This window comes from Cornus florida, unplaced genomic scaffold (assembly GCF_030987335.1).
Source record: "Cornus florida cultivar Cherokee Brave unplaced genomic scaffold, ASM3098733v1 CherokeeBrave_3.0.0_Hap2_Chr03, whole genome shotgun sequence".
Taxonomy (NCBI): Eukaryota; Viridiplantae; Streptophyta; class Magnoliopsida; order Cornales; family Cornaceae; genus Cornus; species Cornus florida.
This window is the reverse complement of record NW_026775573.1, coordinates 7,642,006-7,661,409: the sequence shown is the minus strand read 5'-3', so window position 1 is coordinate 7,661,409 and position 19,404 is coordinate 7,642,006. Positions and strand designations below refer to the sequence as shown.

Genomic DNA, 19,404 nt, shown 5'->3' with positions numbered 1-19,404 from the left:
AACTTAATGAATCAACTAAAGGGACAGGAACTAACACTTGTCAGTATAATATAGCAACTGATGATAACTACCATAAAATATATACATGCATTTTGCATATGCATATAAATAGTGAAAAAATTTATTTAAAAGAAACTGTAACTGAACCTCATCAAATTTGCGAGAAAATGTGGCCTTCAGTCCCTTCTTAGGTTGCTCCTTCTTTTCCATTGGAACCAAGCAAGCATTGAAAGCACCCGGCAATGATTGAAATCGGGACCTCAACAATCTTAATGTTCGTATCTGAATAATGCAAATTAGAGCAAGTAAATTCATCAATTCAAGTATCAACAATCAACAACAAATGGACGCCATTATTTAAGAAAGAAGACATCTTTTCTTCACTTGGCTTGTCTGATAGTTTTAGGAGAACCACTAAATGAAGGAGTTGCAGTCTGCTATTGATACTAAAATGGAACACTTGTGTTGAGGAACTCAAATAGTATAGAAAATGAACGTATTACATCAAAGAAACAAAATGGTCAGCAAATCACTTATCCTCGCGCAAAAGGCATGCCCCCATTAGATGTACAACATCACGCCTGGTGCTTCATCATCATATTTAGCAAAATACGAACCTCGAGAGTCTTTGCTGGGAATGCTCTTATGTGGAGATAAATTAAATTTACAAAACTCAATTTTACAAAGCCATAATCCCAACTAGTTTGGGTCAACTTAATGAGTTCTTTTCCACCATTCTGGTCCTTACACTAATAGGCAGCGACAGGAATTCTTTTCCACCATTCAGCTCCATGTAGAAATGTTGGAAGATGTTATGTTTGGAGAATATCATAATAGGAGTGATCGATAGAATATTGATATGAGTGAATCATGGGAGTGATTTTAGGAATGTTTCCTATATATATATATATATATATATTTTACTAATAGACTAGTAGCCTAGCGGTATCAGACCCTTACTTCTCAAAGGAAGGTTAAGGGTTCAAGCCTCCAAGGAGGCATGTGTGTGTGAGTATCAACTAGGGAAAAAAAAAAATATATATATATATATATATATATATATATATATATATATATACCATATTTTTCACATGTTTGTATTATTTCACCTATAAATAGAGGTGATCATTGTATACAAAGATTAAGAGAGAATATTATAAAAGTGATGTAGCACTTTGGGCTCTTTGTGCCGTGGATGTAGGCCCTAGTGGCTGAACCACAGAATATCTTTGTGTTCTTGTTTCATTTCTCTCTTCACTTATATTTTATTATTTACAACAAGAACCATATCCACTATTAGATATTTAGCAATAATTCCGTTCTTCATAGAATTGTCAATGTTCTTTTGTACCTTGTCTTTCTGCCATCTTCAACTTGTTTTGAATCACTTGGTGTGCAGGTGCATTCATTGGTCGTTGGTTAATCATCAAACTAGAATATTATTCAATTGGTGTAAAATTTATGTTTCCATTTATGCATTAAATTCATACTCTATTATTTTTCTTTTTCATGGTCGTTTTGGGATTCCCACTCATTCATCTTAACCTCCTTGTTTCATCTTAATTTTTCTTTTTTCTTTTTTCTTTTTTCTTTTTTCTTTTTTTTTTTAATATTACCCAACTCCAAATACTTGGGAAAGGCTTTGTTGAGTCACTATCTTTTGAGCAAGTTGTCATTTAACTTGCCCAATATTTATGGCCATACAAACCCTCTTCAGGCAAAAAGTGCAGAATTTTAGAGAATGATATAGATGTTCAGCCAATGTAAGACAGAATAGAGTAACCTACTTCATTCTTTTATAATCTAGAGATGGAGTCGCATGATGAGAAAAGAATGGACGCTTGGTTGGTTGAGGTAGAGGAATCTTTAGTTGAGGTGGAGCTATGGAGGAGCGCGTGATGATGGACAAGGCTCATAAAAGGCTACTATCACTATGCTTGGCGGTACCGGGTTTGATTGAGTAGCTTTTTACACAATGATGGGGCAAGTGCTGGAATAGTTCTCATCTCACCAGCCAGCCAAAATAACCTCCATTACTCTTTAGGTGGTATCCGCCCCATGACAAATTACCTACCATGCCAAAATATGGTCTTTCAAAATGGACTTTGATAAGCGCACTAGCTGATTCAGTAGAGGTCCACGCTGGCTGGTTCATGAATCCAAGCAGGTCCGGACCCTGGGAAAGGGATCACTGGGCACTGCAATAGATGATTCTCAACTACTTGAGGCAACGGGGTGTAGACTTTAAGAGATAATCAAATCAAGAGTAAAGTATAAGAAAATGAAAAAGAGAAGAAAGAGGATGAGAGAAAAAGTGAGAGAGATAAGGAAAGAGAGAAAGAATGAAAGAATACTTTCATCCTTCCACCATATTCTATTTATACTAACAAGTTCCAAAAATTAAACATAAGCACCCAACATTATATAAGTAATGAAATAAGCCCCTGACAACACTCCCCCTTAAGCTGGTGCAAAGATATCTATCACGCCCAACTTGACTAACATATTTTGCAAGCAAGTCTTGCTCACACCCTTAGTCAAAACATTAGCAACCTGATCATGTGTGTTGACGTATGGAGTACAAATCAGCCCAAGACAAAGCTTTTCCTTGATGAAGTGTCGATTGACTTCAATGTGCTTTGTCCTGTCAAGTTGAACTAGATTGTGTGCAATGCTAATAGCAGCCTTGTTGTCACAATACAACTTCATTGACTCGCGAACAGGATAACCCAACTCACCCAACATAGTTCGTAGCCATAACAACTCACAAAATCCATGTGCCATGGATCTGAACTCAGCCTCTGCATTAAATCTAGCTACTACAGACTGTTTCTTGCTTCGGCATGAAACAAGATTACCTCCAACAAATGTGAAACATCCTGAAGTATATCGTCGATTTGTCATAGACCCTAACCAATCAGTATAGGTATAGGCTTCAACACGTAAGTGGCCATAACGGCCAAATAATATCCCCTTACCAGGTGAACCCTTGAGGTAGCGAATAACATGATGAGCTGCCTCAAGGTAAGGTGTACGTGGAGCATGCATAAACTAAGTAATCACACTAACAGCGTAGGCAATATCCAGACGCGTGTGAGATAAGTAAATTAGTCTCCCAACCAATCGATGAAATCTTCCCACATCAACTAATGGGCCTCCATCTACATCATTAAGCCTATGGTTCTACCCAATGGGAATATCAACAAGTCTAGCTCCAAGCCTGCCTGTTTCAACCAACAAATCCAACACATACTTCCGCTGAGAAATGAACACCCCTTTCTTTGATCTGTATACCTCGATGCCAATAAAGTATCTCAATGATCCGAGATCTATAACCTTAAACTCTAACCCCAAGAATGACTTCATTCGATGAATCTCTTTTGGATTATTTCCAATGATAACAATATCATTAACATATACAATAAGGGCAGTGGTGCAGCCTTAGTGCTTCTTGATAAAGAGAGCATGATTTATCTAACTCTGTGTGTAACCTACTCTTTTTACAGCAGTGCTGAACCTCTCAAACCAAGGATGTGTCGACTGCTTTAACTCATACACGGCTTTATTTAGCTTGCACACTAAATTCTACCCCATTGGCAAGCTTATACCCTGGTGGCATAGTCATATACAACTCTTCCTCCAAGTCACCATGAAGGAAAACATTCTTTACATCCAACTAATGTAAAGGCCGTTTCAAATTAACTACCAAAGAAAGAAGGACAAGTATATAGTTCATCTTGTCAACTGGAGCAAATGTTTCCAGATAATCAATCCCATAGGTCTGAGTGAAGCCTTTTACATCTAACCGGGCTTTCTATCTCTCAATTTTTCTGTCTGCATGATACTTTATTGTGTAGACCCATTTGCAGCCTACTGGTTTCTTACCCCTAGGTAATGGAACAATATCCCAAGTACCATTCTTCTCAAGGGCCTTCATCTCTTCAAGCATAGCTTTCTTCCATGGAGTTTGTCTGACAACATCAGAATGAAGAGAGAGCATGATATGTTGGAGATAAGGCATCATAGCATACAAACTGAGATATGGGATGTTTTGAACAACTGCGAACACCCTTACGATAGGCAATCAGGACATTAAGATCAACAGGAATGTTATCGAGAAAAGAAACAGGAGTATCAATGTCAACTGAGGAATTACATAGGCACCTCAGTAAGAACCTCCCCCTGAATGGGAACAGGCAAAGGAAAGGGGCATTCCCTCTAAATGGATGACAGATTCTCTACCTGTATAGTAGTCTCCCCCTGTAGAGAATCCTGAGCAGTTGAAAAAAAAGGAACAGACTCAAAGAATGTAACATCCATGGAAACAAATGATGATGAGTGGTAGGGTTATAACACCGATACCCTTTCTGAGTAGTGGAGTATCCAAGAAAGACACATCGAATTGCCTTAGGGTCCATTTTGTCCTTGCGATGATGAATGTGAACATAACAAACACAACCAAACACTTTCGGAGGGATAGTAACCAAGGCGATGTGATGGTGTACGACAAAAAAGGGGGATTGATAGCCAAAAACCTTAGAAGGCATGCGGTTGATAAGGTATGCAGCTGTTAAGGTTGTATCAGCCCAATAACTTTTAGGCACTCCCATCCCAATTAGAAGAGAATGAGTCACCTCCGTAATATGACTGTGTTTTCTTTCAGCTACACCATTCTATTGTGATGTATCGACACAAGAGGTTTGATGGATAATCTCGTTATCAGCACAAAAAGAGGCAAGACCACCATATATAAACTCTCCTCCATTATCAGATCAAAGGATTTTGAGGGGACAACCAAACTGAGTACATATCATCTTATGAAAGGTTTTAAAAATGGAATGAACTTCATCTTTGGTTTTCATAAGATAAACCCAAGTATATCGACTAGCCATCAACAAACACAATAAAGTAACGAAAACCAAATAACGAAGTAGTAGATTCAGGACCCCACACATCAGAATGAACAAGCTGCAAATGAGTTGTACTTTTATTAATACTAGTACGATAAGAAATACAACATTGTTTGGAAAGAACACATGTTTCACAATTTAAGTCAAAAGATTCAATATAAGCAAACTGGGGAAGCACATGCTTCAAAATAGGAAGAGGTAAATGATCTAGTTTATTATGCCATCGCATTAACAGATCTTTATTGACATTATTATTCCTAACACTAGATTGATTTGAAACATAATAACAAGTTGGCCTCGTGTTCAGCAAATACAAGCCATTGTCCTCACGTCCAGTTTTAATCGTCTTCCTCGTGTCCAAGTCCTGAAACACACAGTGAGACGGAAAAAAGGTTACACTGCAATTCAAGCCTTTTGTAATGTGACTAACAGAAATGAGGTTATTGGTAAACTTTGGGATATGAAGAACAGAGGATAAGGTAAGATTAGGAGAGGCAGAAACAGTGACCTTCCTCGCAATGGAAGTGAAGGTGCCATCAACCACTCTAACCTTATCCTTACCAAAACATAAATTGTATGAAGAAAAATCAGATGACAAACCAATCATGTGATCAGTGGCTAAATCAATGATCGAGGATGGGCCACCAGATAATGTGGAAACCTGATGTGCCGAATGAGAGGTACTTGTCTGAGTGAAGTTAAAGGTGGAAATAGAGGCATTTTGAGCTAGAAGATGCCGAATAGCATCAACTTCAGCCCGACCAGTATGTGCCGTAGATAACCCCCTAAATGGACTAGTGCTTGGCCTAGCATTCGCATGAGCAGGAGCTAGAGTAGGGCGACCATGTAAAATCCAGCATGTTTCCCTAGTGTGGCGCATATGACGACATTGATTACACTTCAACTTGCTCTTGTCATCCTGCTTCCCTCTTTTTGGAGGATTGGGTTTGTTCCATTGTTGTGTGGCAAGAGCTCAGACAATGGTACTTCTAGCTCAGGCTTAGTGTATACAGGTGCAGACATAGCCTTCATTCTACTCTCCTCAGCCTGGATATACGAAAACACGTCTCTAACAGGAGCAGGGGCTGGATACCTGCCTAACACTCGTACCCTGGCATGCTCGTATCTCGGATGCAGACCACCCAAGAACTTATAGATTCGATTCTTTTATCCCATAGCACGAAAGGCTTTAACATCAGTTGCACACATAGGTATGTAGTCTTGGTAGTGATATAACTCTTCCCATTTACCACATAGAGTGTGGTAATATGTAGCAAGAGTTTGGTCTTCCTACTTAAATCTTGAAATCTGTTGTTGGAGTTCATACACTTTTGCAAAATTATCAACTGAGGAATACGTCTCTTCCACAACCTTCTATAGCTCTTTAGCTTTTTTCACGAACAAAAACCCTTTGTTGATCAGTGGCTACATTGACTGCAACAACCACATCATAACTAGTGCATTATTTACACTCCACTCTTTAAATTCAGGATCACTCTTGGAGGGATACATGATAGTCCCTTCGATATGGTCGATCATCTTACGACCAATGATATGCATACGAGCAGATTAAGCCCACGCCATATAGTTCGTCTCATCCAGCCTAACAATCATAATACAAAGGCCTGGATGGTGGTCACTACTACCTCTCAATACTAGAGTCAGACTAAGAGAAGACCCAGCTTCTTTTGAAATCACCTTTGAGCCAGACATTTTATCAAACAATTTCTGGGTATGCAATCCTCATAAACAAAAAAAACAACAAAATACGTAGAGAACCACCTCTTTTAACACAAACAACTGCAACTAGGATAAGCAATCACAGAGTCACCACACAAACCCCAAAAAGCATTAATGTAGACCATACCAAAAATCGCGAATGACGAAGAAAAAACAACTGTTGCAGAACCAAATATATAACACCGAACAACGGTACGTGTGGATGTGATTAACACTACTTCCTTGCAAATATATCCCATCTTGGAATCTCTTCAAAACCTTTCACACCCACTAGGGTTTACACAAACTTGTCCTGGGGTTTCAACTACACACCTTGAGCTTTACAAATCATGCTCTGATATCATGCAGACTGTAAGAAATAATCAAATCAAGAGTAAAGTATAAGAATAAGAAGAAAAAAGAAGAAAGAGGATGAGAGAAAGAGAGAGAGAGATGGGGAAAGAGAGAAAGAATGAAAGAATACTTTTATCCTTCCACCATATTCTATTTATAATAACAAGTTCCAAAAATTATACATAAGCACCCAACATTATATAAGTAATAACAAATAAGCCCCTGACAACACAGGGCACCCAACTAGGAGAGAACACACGGTCAAGTCACTGTGGAGTTCCCTTATCTGAAGCTGCACCATGTGAACGAAAAACTCGAAGAGCGTGTAGTTCTTCCAGTGAGATGGGATAGCCATTGACTGGATGTTAATAAAAGTTTAAAAAGCCCCAAACATGAATGTTCTGGTAGGCGGCCCGATTACACTCTTATCCGCCCCCCTTTTCCTTTGGTCGAGCTGCTTTGCTCTTGGTCACTTTGACTTCCAATAGTCAGGAGAAATCCTAATCCCAAGAATGGCATGAAGAAAAAAGATATCAATCTTGGGCAAAGCAGTCTTTGGCAACCTTGACAAGTCAAATGGAGCGGATAGAAATTTAAGCCAAGGTAGAGATTGCTGGGTTGTGTCTAAAATTCTTGAAGATTGCGGAATGTTGAAGAAGTCCCACCGGTTAGACTTAAGTCCCACTGGTCCAACTTGGTTCTATTGTTTCACGTGGCTGAGTCCCATCGGTCGCACTTGAGTCGGATCGATTGCACTTTGCTTGATGAGTTGCGGGATTTGCTTTCTTAATTAGAAGATTTACTTTCCTATAGGCTGAAGACTTGTGGAGCAAGGCTGAAGACTTGGAGAGGAAGTTGTGTCTCATTAGGCATCTATTTTAGAGTTGTGATCAATTTGGTAACTTGTTGTTAGAGAAGGTATGGGAGTCCTTGTTAAATAAGTAATGGGTTGAAGACTTTATAAATAAAGGTGGAGTTGGCTAAAGGAAGAAGGTATAAGAAGAAGATGGGTTGAAGGTGCGAGCGTTGTAAGGAGAGGAGAGAGTATATGTAATTCCTGTGTGTAGAGATATAGCCTCAAAAGATGATGAGCGAGTGAGTGGGGCCTTGATCCATAATAGTGAAAGTTCATTCTCTCCATGGATGCAGCCCTAAAGGTTGGGTGAACCATGTAAATATGTTTGTTGATTGTGTGCTTGATTGATGTATGATAGTATCTTCATTCTGTGTGTGATTGATGTGATTATGATATACTTCCGCTGTGATTGAACGAGGGTAGGATTTAATTCCCAACAACTGGTATCAAACCTAGTTGGAAGGAGTTAATATTCCCAACAACACTAGTTTTTTTGCCAAATTCTAAAACACTCCCTTTTCGTTCATACAATTGTTTGGACATCCTCATCCAATGAAAAAGTTCCTTCTGGCCCTCTTTTGATTCCTCCAAACTTTCTTTTGTTATCCTTTTAATACTTTCAACCATCTTACACCACATTATATTATTTCGGTCTTCCGAATTCCATGTAATTTATTTTAACATCTTGAATAATTCTACATTGTCTCCTTTCAAAATTCCACCATCTAGTTCTTTGATTAATTCTTCCTCTTCCTTGATTGTCCTTTGATTCACATGTCCAAGACTGTTAACTATGTTGTAATGAAACTCTTTCCTAGAATAACTTTACATTTTTTATATGTGTGGCTGTTTACTTTTTTAGTTAGGAAAGAAATCATTCTGACTAGTATTTAATCCACTTTAAAGGTTATCAAATGTTGATCTCTCTTTTTTTTAAAAAAAATAGGTAGTTACTAACATAAGTTTATATGCTATTGCAAAATCTAGAATACCTTATCCAGCATCATTCAAATCTACCAACCGAGTCCACCATGCACAATTGCATATTTTCCACCATCTTTTCCCACATGACCATCAAAGTTTTGGTAAACCTATTTTTGTTCTTTAGGTACTTGAATTAGTTCATCTACAAATTCTCAAAATTGTGTTTTAATATGTTCGTTTAGTATTTCTTGGAGTGCATAAGCCTTAGTTATACTAAATATATTTCCTCCTAGTACAAGGGTTACTAATATCTTTCTATCCCCTTTTCTAATAACTGTAACAGAATTATATTTTTGAAGTGTTGATTAATTTATCTTTACTCTATTTCTATGTCTACCTTTTTTTCTTTTCAGTAAGCTCTGTCCATCTTTTTCAAATGTAATAAAGTTGTGATTTTGTATTTCAATAGCTCTAATTATCTCTCCACCCAATTAGTCTATTGTAAGCACACTATAAGTGATACATTAAGATAAAAATAGGCTAGCAAATGATGGATGCACCAATAAGAAAAGACAGACTAGCAAATAAAAGGTAAAAGATAATGAGACAGACCATAACTAATGTGGGGTGCTGTATTGTATTATAAAATAAAAAATAAAAAAATTAAAGAAGAGAGTTCATGTGGCCAATCCCATTCAATTGGGAGCAAGAGAAAAATAATAATGAAGATGACAACATAATTGCAGATTCATGCTTTCATAGGGAGCAGAACAACAAAAGACAACCAACTTATTTACATGAGAGCTAGAGGATAGGAGACTCCACCAACCTCCCCGAGACGGCGAAATGCACCATATATACCTCCAAATATTGTGGAGAAAATAGCATACCAAATCTGAATATCCATGAAATAGACCTGTAAAAAAATCATTTAGACAACAAGAACAATATGAGCATTGGATAAAAAACTGAGTGGGACAGATCCAACACAGAAAGAGATGTTAACATACAAGGACAATAGGAGCCCAGATTGCAATCACAACACCAATATTGTTCTTGGCTGCAAACAGCAAATAATAAGATCACAAACCATCTGGATGTGCTATATATGTGTGTTCGTATGTCTGTATATATTTGATATATATGTGTGTGTGTGTGTGTGAGAGAGAGTTTCATCTTGATTACCTCGAGGGAAGAACTCATGCCATTGGAATTTTTTTACGTGGACTTTCATAATGGCTTTTGTTGGACCAACAAGAGGCCGTATCTGCAAAAGAGAAAAAGTTAGACAATTTGCTGTTGTACGATGTGAAACAAAAATCAATCTGAGTCTCTATCATAATTTTGAAAAACTTTTTTTTTTCCTAGTTGGTACTCACACACACATGCCTCCACTGAGGTTCGAACCCCTGACCACAAGCCTGTTGGTAATTTTGAAAAACTTCACCAACTAGAACAAGGAAAGTTGGTTCTTGTCAAAAGCATCGTGATGGTTGCTAATTGGGTGCATGGCTGCCCTTAAACTCAAATCTCCCAAAACCAAGTTTACAGCCAAAGATTTTCGCGTGGGCCCAAAAATGTATAAATGTACTACTAAATATATCTATATGAAAATGTATTTTATTCAAAAAATTGATTAAGATGGTCTGACATGTATAAATAACACCGGTAAGTGCACCATTTAGTAAGAGTAACATGGTCCACAATAACGATAATGCTAGGGAAGAGGAAGACCAAAAGTACTATGGTTAAAGTTAGTAACGAAAGATATGATAACATGCCGTATGATTTGGGCTGGAAAAATAGGACTTATGTAGCAGACACCAAGCAGTTGGGAAAAGGCTTTGTTGAGTTGAGTTGAGTATTCATTCTACAAATATGTAACTGATATTTAGATATTCAGTCAGTTATATATTGTTTAGTTTGTTCATCAGACTTCAACTCTTATTTCTTTATTCTGTGAATTATACAATGGTTTATTTGTTCATGATACTTCAACTCTTTTTTCTTCATTAGATAAGGGGGAAGGTTCCAAATTTTGGTTGTCAAATAAGTAACAGTATTTTACGAAAGTATGAATCTATTTAACTTATTGTCATAATCTGCCAGATTAGTAGCTTAAGTCCAGCTTATGTTAAAATGAAAATCAAGATTCCCTTCCCACTAGTGGCAATGCATGGGATCCTAACAATCATAGATGAATGAGAGGAAGACCTCTACATAGAAACTGAATGCTAACTTTGCCACTATGAGGAGAACCCAAAAAATAACGTACCTGCAAGTGGAAACAGGCAAAACAAATTAGTAAGTGAAGTGCAGATTTACATCAAACTATTGTTCAATACTGTACTTACTTAACAATAGAAAACACACTCTCTTGCATTCCCCTTCCAACATAGAGCCGAGGCTGCAATACAACAGAAAAATAAAATATAAAGACTAAAAAAGAAAATAAAAAGAAACTGAACATAATAATTATATATTCAAAGGCAGGATGTTACAGTTTCAGGTAATATATCTACAGATACAAATAAATTCTTGACTGGGGAACCACAAAAAACACTAATCAACATTAAATAACAAAGAGATGTTCCTACATACCTGAGACCACCACATCATGAGCATCACAATTTTATAGTCTGACCTCTCTAGATACCGACGGATGAAAGGAAACAGAAACAGCAATGTGGAGAGCATGTTTGGAGATAAGTAAATGAGAACTGCCAAAATGAACATAGAAGGTGAACTGGGACTATTCCCAAACCAATTCTTAATTGTCTGACCAAATCCAGAAGGATTTTTCCAACTATATGCATAAGTTACTGGTAAAACGATCACCCATGCTGCAGCAGAAACAACCTTCAAAATGAATCTTAGCTTGACATGAAATGACATGATATGCCTTGCTTTCCAGCTCATAATTACATCAAGGACAGCTGCAATCATGAAGAGTGAATCATTAAAGTCACAGCATCAATGAAGTAGAATATTGTCAAAATAATAGCTGATCGCAGAGGCATATTGTGGATAAGATAGTATGCTCGGTCCTTTATACACAAAACTTAGCTTTCATCTTCTTTTCTTTGAAGACAGTGCAATTGCATATTGCGCCAAGAGCAAATGCCATAACAGCCTTTGATAGTTTTGATTATGAATGCATAAAAACCTGGAATTGCACTACCATAACTATTCTGAAGTAAAAAGATATGCGAGACCCCAATGAAATTGGAGAAAATTCATGGATAGAGATCTATGTTTCTCAAGACATAATTTGGAAGCAAATGACAGGAAACTGTTGATTTTGGACATTTGACCAACACTTTTCAGTAACTCCCAACGCGTAAAAACAAACCTATATTGTTTGGAAACGGATCTCTTTTAGTATAGAGATAACGTATATTTATAGACAAAGGTCATATTAAAGATTTGTATTTAATTTATTGAAAACTTTGACCACGTTTGAGATTAGAATGAATCATTAATTTTCCCGGGAATCAGCTTAAACCCCATTTTATAATCATGGTTAATAAAAATGGATTCTAATATTACTCATTCTTTTAGATAGACAATGACATCATTGAGTCACATTTATAGAACTTCACTTATCAAAAAAACAAAAAAAAAAAAATATATATATATATATATATATATTATAGGTACTGTGTATAGAATCTGGTAAATGTGGGGCATTGTGTGTCGAAATGGCAACACAAATCGTAGTATGCATCAAGATTCAATCAAATGTGAGTTATGTAAACTGATAGTTTTAACTCAAATAAAGAAAGATCCCACTTATATTTCCAAAAGAATTGCAATGCGTGTCAAATTTCCATGCAGATTGGTGTACAGCAGGAATACAAAAATAACCGCAGATCAATGGTTGTATCAAGAAGAAACAAATTAAAAATAAAGATGCAGGGTTCAAGTTCTGATAGGGACACAGACATGCCATTCTTATAAAGAATGAATACAAAATTGAATGAATGAAGAGGAACATTTCTATCAGGAAGCAACAAATTTCAAAAAGCAGAAAGCTTAATGAGTACAATCATGAACTTAATGATTTAAAAAAATTACGTAAAGGCATTAGAGTAGAAAATTTGGGAATATCACTGAACAATGTTATCTGTTTCTATTTACCTTGTGCAAGTTTCAATATCGCAGCGGTTATGAAGATGCTCAGCACTTTCTTGAACACATCACCTTTAAATATAGAAGTTGGTTGTCCCGAACCATTCCAAGCAATGATAATCATTGCCTTAAATGTCAAATTTATGTCAACGTGTCAGATCAAGAAGACAGAAGACATAGTATTAACAAATAAATAAATAGAATAGATATAAAACGAAGATCACCTGTAAACACAGAATAAAGAAGCTCCACATTCTGTCAAAACTCCTGAAAATATGCAAAAATGAGCGTATCTCGACAAAATTAATTTTTCCCACCCATCGATCTCCAGTAACTGGTTTGTTCTCCTGAATATCATCAATATCTACTGTAAGACAGTACTTTGACTCAAAATATGGTTGACAAAGAAAAGAAAAACAGAAGACGAAGAATCTTCATTTTTATTTTTCAAGAACATAGGGAAGTCTCTGGAATAGCGAATTCAGGCCAAAAAGCAACATTGCTTCAAAACTTCATAGGAAAGTTCTTCGGATAGCAAATTCAAGCCAAAAACCAGCCCTGCTTCATTAAGTCCAACACTGATGTCTCAAATTCTTTCTAAAAGGACATTGAAGGATGTTGGAAAGGATGCATGTGCAGCTGTCAATCCAAAATAAGATGAAACTCATGGTAGGTGAAGCTGTGACTTTATGTTGAACAGGAGGCTAAAATACCTTTACTAATGTCAGGACAATACGGACTACTATAGTAAGTGTTTCTTAATTATATTTTAAGTCTCACATTCCTATTATTAAACTAATTTAACAAAAAAAAAAAATTAATAATAATAATAATAAAATAAAATGAAGAAGGTATTAGCAAGCTTCTATACTGGTGGGCTACACATGACACGGGAAAATGTGGCTTGCAAAGAGAAGGAACAATATTTCATGACTTTTCATATTAAAAGAACCAACAACCAGATATTCATAAACAAGAAAATTGGAAGGCAAAAAATTCAAAAATAATGTAAGTCCCAAAATATTACATACATCACTTTTATCAGCTCGAAGCTGTTCTATCGGCTGATGGCAAAAGAAATCAGCATCAGCACGCATTGGCCAACCTAACCGGAAACAATCAACTGACCTACAATGTCGCACCAAAGAATTGATTTCACATTTCAGATATTGAACACAGCAAAGTGCTATTTGAACAGCAAGATACCAAAAGTATTCATTTAAGTCGTCGTAGTTCCTCCATTGAGAATGCTTTGATTTTCCTCCCTTCATCCTTCTGGCTTCCTGTGAAACATAGACAGACAAATCATAGATATATTAACTGAAAGTCAGGATGCAATAACAAGAACTACAGACAAAATCAACTGAGCAGAAGCAACACCTTTGCTATTGAATTATAGATTGGAGTAACTACTTTCTTCAAGAAAGCCTCTTCTTCACCACCATAGGCAGGCTTAACGTTCTCACCGGTCATGGGACTAACATTCCCAGCCAGCATACCGTACAGTTCAAATGCCATCTAAAAATTTGCATGCGAAAGAGGAAAAAAAATGTATCTGAGAATCACATCAAACTATAAAGACAATGAACAAAGAGAAATATACAATAACTTGGAACCATAGAATATTCCAGTAATTTTTTAAAAATTACAATACATTCAGACAATTTGATTGGCTTTGCGGACAAAAAAATGTGAAAACCAGGTTTAAGTTCAAAACCCAAGAGAACATGCTTTTTGTTTGGGTTTAAACATATTAAACTTCAAAGAAACCACATGTTAAATATAAGTTCTCAAACACCATTAAACAAACTTTATATCAAAATTGCCCTTATGCACAACTTTATGTAGAAATTTTCTCTCTGTAAATATTTTCATAATATATTAACATCTTGTACAAGTATATATAGGAATGAGGGAAAGCAATACGAGGAAAAGAATAAAAAATCTTCCTACAATCTGTTCCTAATTTCAAGCAATCAATCTGTCCTACAAACTTGTTCTAATTTACAACAGTCAGAAATCAATCTAATCCCTAAATCAAGGGAAAAAATATATCTTCCAACACTCCCCCTCAAGCTTGAGCATAGATGTCTCGAATGCCAAGCTTGTCAAGTGCCAAATTGAAAGTCGTACTTGACACTCCCTTTGTCAAAAAATCTGCAAGCTGATGTTCTGTCTTCACAAACGGAGTGCAAATTAATCCACCTATCAACGTCTCCTTGATAAAGTGTCTATCCACTTCAACATATTTAGTATGACCACGTTGAACTGGATTGTGAGCAATGCTAATGGCAGTTTTGTTATCACAGAAAAGCTTCATTGGATTCCTAGAACTAAAGCCCAGCTCCCTTAACAAAGCATTCAGCCACAACATCTCGCATATACCATGAGCCATGGCTCTGAATTCTGCTTCAGCACTGGATCTGGCCATAACAGATTGTTTCTTACTACGACATGTGACTAGATCCCCTCCCACAAAGGTGCAGTATGCTGAAGGTGATCTTCTATCTATTACACATCCCGCCCAATCAGCATCTGTATATCCTTCCACTTCGAGATGACCATGGTTGGAGAATAGCAAACCTTTCCCAAGTGCTGATTTTAAATACCTGAGAATCCTGTGTACAACCAACATGTGGGTTTTGCAAGGAGCATGCATGAACTAACTTACTACACTCACCGCATAGGCTACATCAGGGCGAGTATGTGCCAAATATATTAGCTTCCCAACCAACCTTTGGTATCTCTCTCTGTGTCTATAGGCATGACATTTGTGCATTCACCTAACCTATGATTTTGTTCAATTGGAGTATCCACAGGTTTGCAAGCCAACATTCCAGTCTTAGCCGATAAGTCTAAGACATGTGTTCGTTGGGAAACAAAGACCCCTGCTTTGACCTAGCAACTTCAATACCCAAAAAATATCGTAAAGACCCAAGGTCTTTAATCTCAAATTCTTTTGCCAGATATGCTTTCAGCTTACCCATCTCTTCACCATCACTACCAGTCACCACAATATCATCCTCATACACGATCAAGGCAGTAATCTTACCTCCAAATGAATGCTTGAGGAAGAGAGTGTGATCAGACTGGCTCTGGTGGTATCCATATTTCTTCATGCCCTGAGTAAACTTGCCAAACCAAGCTCTAGGTGACTGCTTGAGTCGATACAAGGATTTCCTCAATCTGCATACCTTACCTCTTTTAGAGGGATTAGCAAAGCCAGGAGGAAAGTCCATGTATACTTCTTCCTCTAGATTTCCGTAAAGAAATGCATTCTTCACATCAAGCTGCTGAAGAGGCCACTATAAATTTGCACCCAAGGATAAAAGGACCCTGATAGTATTTATATTTGCCACCGGTCCAAATGTTTCCTGATAATCTATCCCATAGGTTTGGGTATAACCTTTAGCTACCAATCTTGCTTTGAACCTCTCCACTGAACCATTTGCCTTATGCTTCAGTGCTTCGCTTTGAATACCCACTCGCAACCAACTGTCTTCTTTCCCTCTGGTACCTCAACAAGTTCCCATGTAGAATTTTTCTGTGAAGCTTCCATTTCTTTAATCATGGCAGCTTTCCACTTGGGGTTGTCAAGCTTTTTGTAACTTATTAGGGACAGACACGGATGATAACTGGTTTGCAAATATTTTATAAGATGAAAATAAATGATGTGCAGACACATAATGAGAGATGGGATATTTTACAACTGAAAAACCAAAACAAGGAGGAGGTTTCCTTTCTCGAGTGGGATAACGTGCCTGATTCTCAATAACTAATTCAGTAGCATCATGTGGTTGATCAAGTTGATCAATAGGTAAATGAGCTGACTTATTAATAAAAGTATCAATAGAGAGTTTAAAGGAAGGAACTACCTCAGGATTACCAGTCACAAGAGCACTTAATTGGTCATTGGGTCAATCAAGAGGTGGCTAAGTTGTCTGTGTTTTCTCCCTTTTTGAGTATACAAATTTGTGTGGCTCAAGGAATTTCTTTGAAGTCAGTGCAGAATTTTCAGTAGCAAATTCCTTCTAAGTCAATGTCGAAGTTTCAATAGAAGATGATACACTGGTTAATGGTAACAGCAGCACCTCCCAAGACATCTCTTCATTTCCCAAATTCTCCCCCTGAAGAGAAGCATTTGAATCTCCCCCTTAATAGTAAGCCTGATTTTCAACAAAAGTAACGTCCATGGACACAATCAGCTTTGCTAAAGAGGGTGATAGCATTTGTATCCCTTTTGTGTCATAGAATACCCCAAGAAAATACACTTGAGTGCTCTTGGATCCAGTTTACTCCGGTGTTGTTTGTGGATATAAGTACAACAAACACAGCCAAACACTTTGGGTGGGATGCGAAGAAGAGTTGGAATAGTGTGTGCTTTGGATAATGTCTGAAGAGGAGTTTGAAACTTAATGCCTTTTATGCTATAGTAAGGACAGTATCTCCCCAGAAAGTTTTAGGAACGTTCATAGCAAAGAGTAATGCTCTAGCAACCTCTAAGAGATGGCGATTCTTACGCTCTGCTACTCCATTCTGCCAGGGTGTATCAACACACAAAGTTTGATGAATGATGTCGTGAGCCTGAAAATAAACACTAAGCCCTCTCTTAAAATACTACCCTCCATTATCTGATCGTATAACATGTACTCCCATGTTAAACTAGGTCAAAACCATTTGGTGAAAGGATTAGAAGGTGAAAAAAACATCACTTTTTTTTCTTTCAACAAATAGATCCATGAAACATGAGTGCACTGATCAATAAAGGAAACAAACTAATGCAATCAGCTATGAAAGAAAGAATAAAATCTATAAGAGGAAAAAACAGAGAAAGAATAAAATATATAAGAAGAAAAAAGAGACCTAATTCAAGCTAAAATAATAGCTTAAACACCCACGACTCAATCCCAAAAGAAAGGGAGAGGTAAAAGTTGCAGTAGCATGCTGAAATTTATTGATACTACGTAAAAAGCTGCTCATTACAACTTGGAACAACCCTTTTATAAGCCACAAGGGATGCACTAGCAAAGATATAATCCTAACCCTTCAAATAAATGTAATCTAAAGGTTAGTTTTCTCTCCAACAGAATAAAGAGCTAAAAATTACAAAACAGCCCTTAAACAGTCACATGACTCACTTAAAAGGCACGTGACTTATAAAATAAAACCAAATGGCAAAATTATCCTAAGCATGAAATAAAAATAGATTAAAGACTTATAAATGACTCAAGACTAAAAACAATCACATAATCGGACTCATCATTAGATGCCCCTATTTGTGGAAACTCAGTCTATTAATGGGCACTCGGTCGCGTCTTTTTAGAGTGTTCAACTATTTGAAAATAGTCTTCTTCCACTTGCTCTGCATCAGTCCCTCCAGGTGAGAAAAAACTTGACCTCAAGTTAGCATCATCCTCGCTCGAAGAGTCACCTTGATAAGGAATCAAATGACGAACATTGAACATATTGAAGATTTAATGGAGGAATCAGTGAGGGAAAATCTTTCAATAATTGATGTTGTTTCCTATTATCGAAGATTTGGTGTTACTAGAAGAATCAATGGAGAAAAATCCTCCTTGTTTCCTATTTTCTAATTCTTTCCATTCTCATAATTTCTTCTCATATATAAAGGAGCCTCCATCATTGTATTGTATATGAATTGAGAGAGTATTATAAAAGTGATGTAGCCCTTTGAGCTTTTTGTGCCGTGAATTTAGGCCCTAGTGGCTGAACCACATAATATCTATGTGTTCTGACAAAATTACTGAAATTGGTAATCAAATCAATTGATTAAAGAATTGGGAATACACTCTTATATATACATCAGAATAATGCTATTATAGGAAGCTAATAAAAACTGATCCCTAGAAATCAGGGATTGCAATAACTAATAAATCTCTAGCTATTAACAGCCTGTAGCCTGTAAATCTCTAGCTATTAACAGCAGCCTGTACACAACCAATAAATCCCTAGCTATTAACAGCCTGTACACAACTAATAAATCTTATTTTCCCACACTCCCCCTCAAGCTAGTGAATGGATGTCATCCATTCCAAGCTTGTTGGTTATTCTCTGAAAAACGGTACCAGGCAATCCTTTGGTAAGCACGTCTGCTAGCTGTTCTCCAGTAGGAACAAAAAGAGTACAAATGAGGCCACTATCCAACTTCTCTTTAATAAAATGCCTATCCACTTCAATGTGTTTTGTGCGGTCATGTTGCACAGGATTGTGTGCAATATTGATGGCTGATTTATTATCACAGTAAAGCTTCATTGGACCTTCCCATCTGACTCTCAAATCTTCCAGGATTATCCTTAGCCATAGCAGTTCACATATCCCAAGTGCCATCGCTCTAAATTCAGCTTCTGCGCTGGACCTTGCAACCACATTCTGTTTTTTACTTCTTCAAGTAACGAGATTACCACCTAGGAAGGTGCAATAGCCCGAGGTTGATCTTCTGTCAATCACGGATCCTGCATAATTTGCATCTGTGTAGGCTTCAAGAGTCAG

At 37.0% G+C, this 19,404-nt stretch overlaps 1 protein-coding gene across 1 annotated transcript in view; it reads right to left on the bottom strand.

Annotated features, from left to right (window-relative positions):
- The window catches only part of LOC132299279 (callose synthase 2-like), a 45,754-nt gene that overhangs the window by 12,751 nt on the left and 13,599 nt on the right, over positions 1 to 19,404 (bottom strand). Inside the window, exons 11-22 of the mRNA XM_059795802.1 lie at positions 14,275 to 14,412; positions 14,101 to 14,177; positions 13,926 to 14,022; positions 13,119 to 13,241; positions 12,904 to 13,021; positions 11,365 to 11,699; positions 11,118 to 11,170; positions 10,978 to 11,038; positions 9,949 to 10,030; positions 9,774 to 9,823; positions 9,593 to 9,679; positions 148 to 282 (exon numbers count right to left, since the gene is read on the bottom strand). Of these exons, the coding sequence (XP_059651785.1) occupies positions 148 to 282; positions 9,593 to 9,679; positions 9,774 to 9,823; positions 9,949 to 10,030; positions 10,978 to 11,038; positions 11,118 to 11,170; positions 11,365 to 11,699; positions 12,904 to 13,021; positions 13,119 to 13,241; positions 13,926 to 14,022; positions 14,101 to 14,177; positions 14,275 to 14,412 (1,356 nt within the window). The remainder of the gene's footprint in view (positions 1 to 147; positions 283 to 9,592; positions 9,680 to 9,773; positions 9,824 to 9,948; positions 10,031 to 10,977; positions 11,039 to 11,117; positions 11,171 to 11,364; positions 11,700 to 12,903; positions 13,022 to 13,118; positions 13,242 to 13,925; positions 14,023 to 14,100; positions 14,178 to 14,274; positions 14,413 to 19,404) is intronic.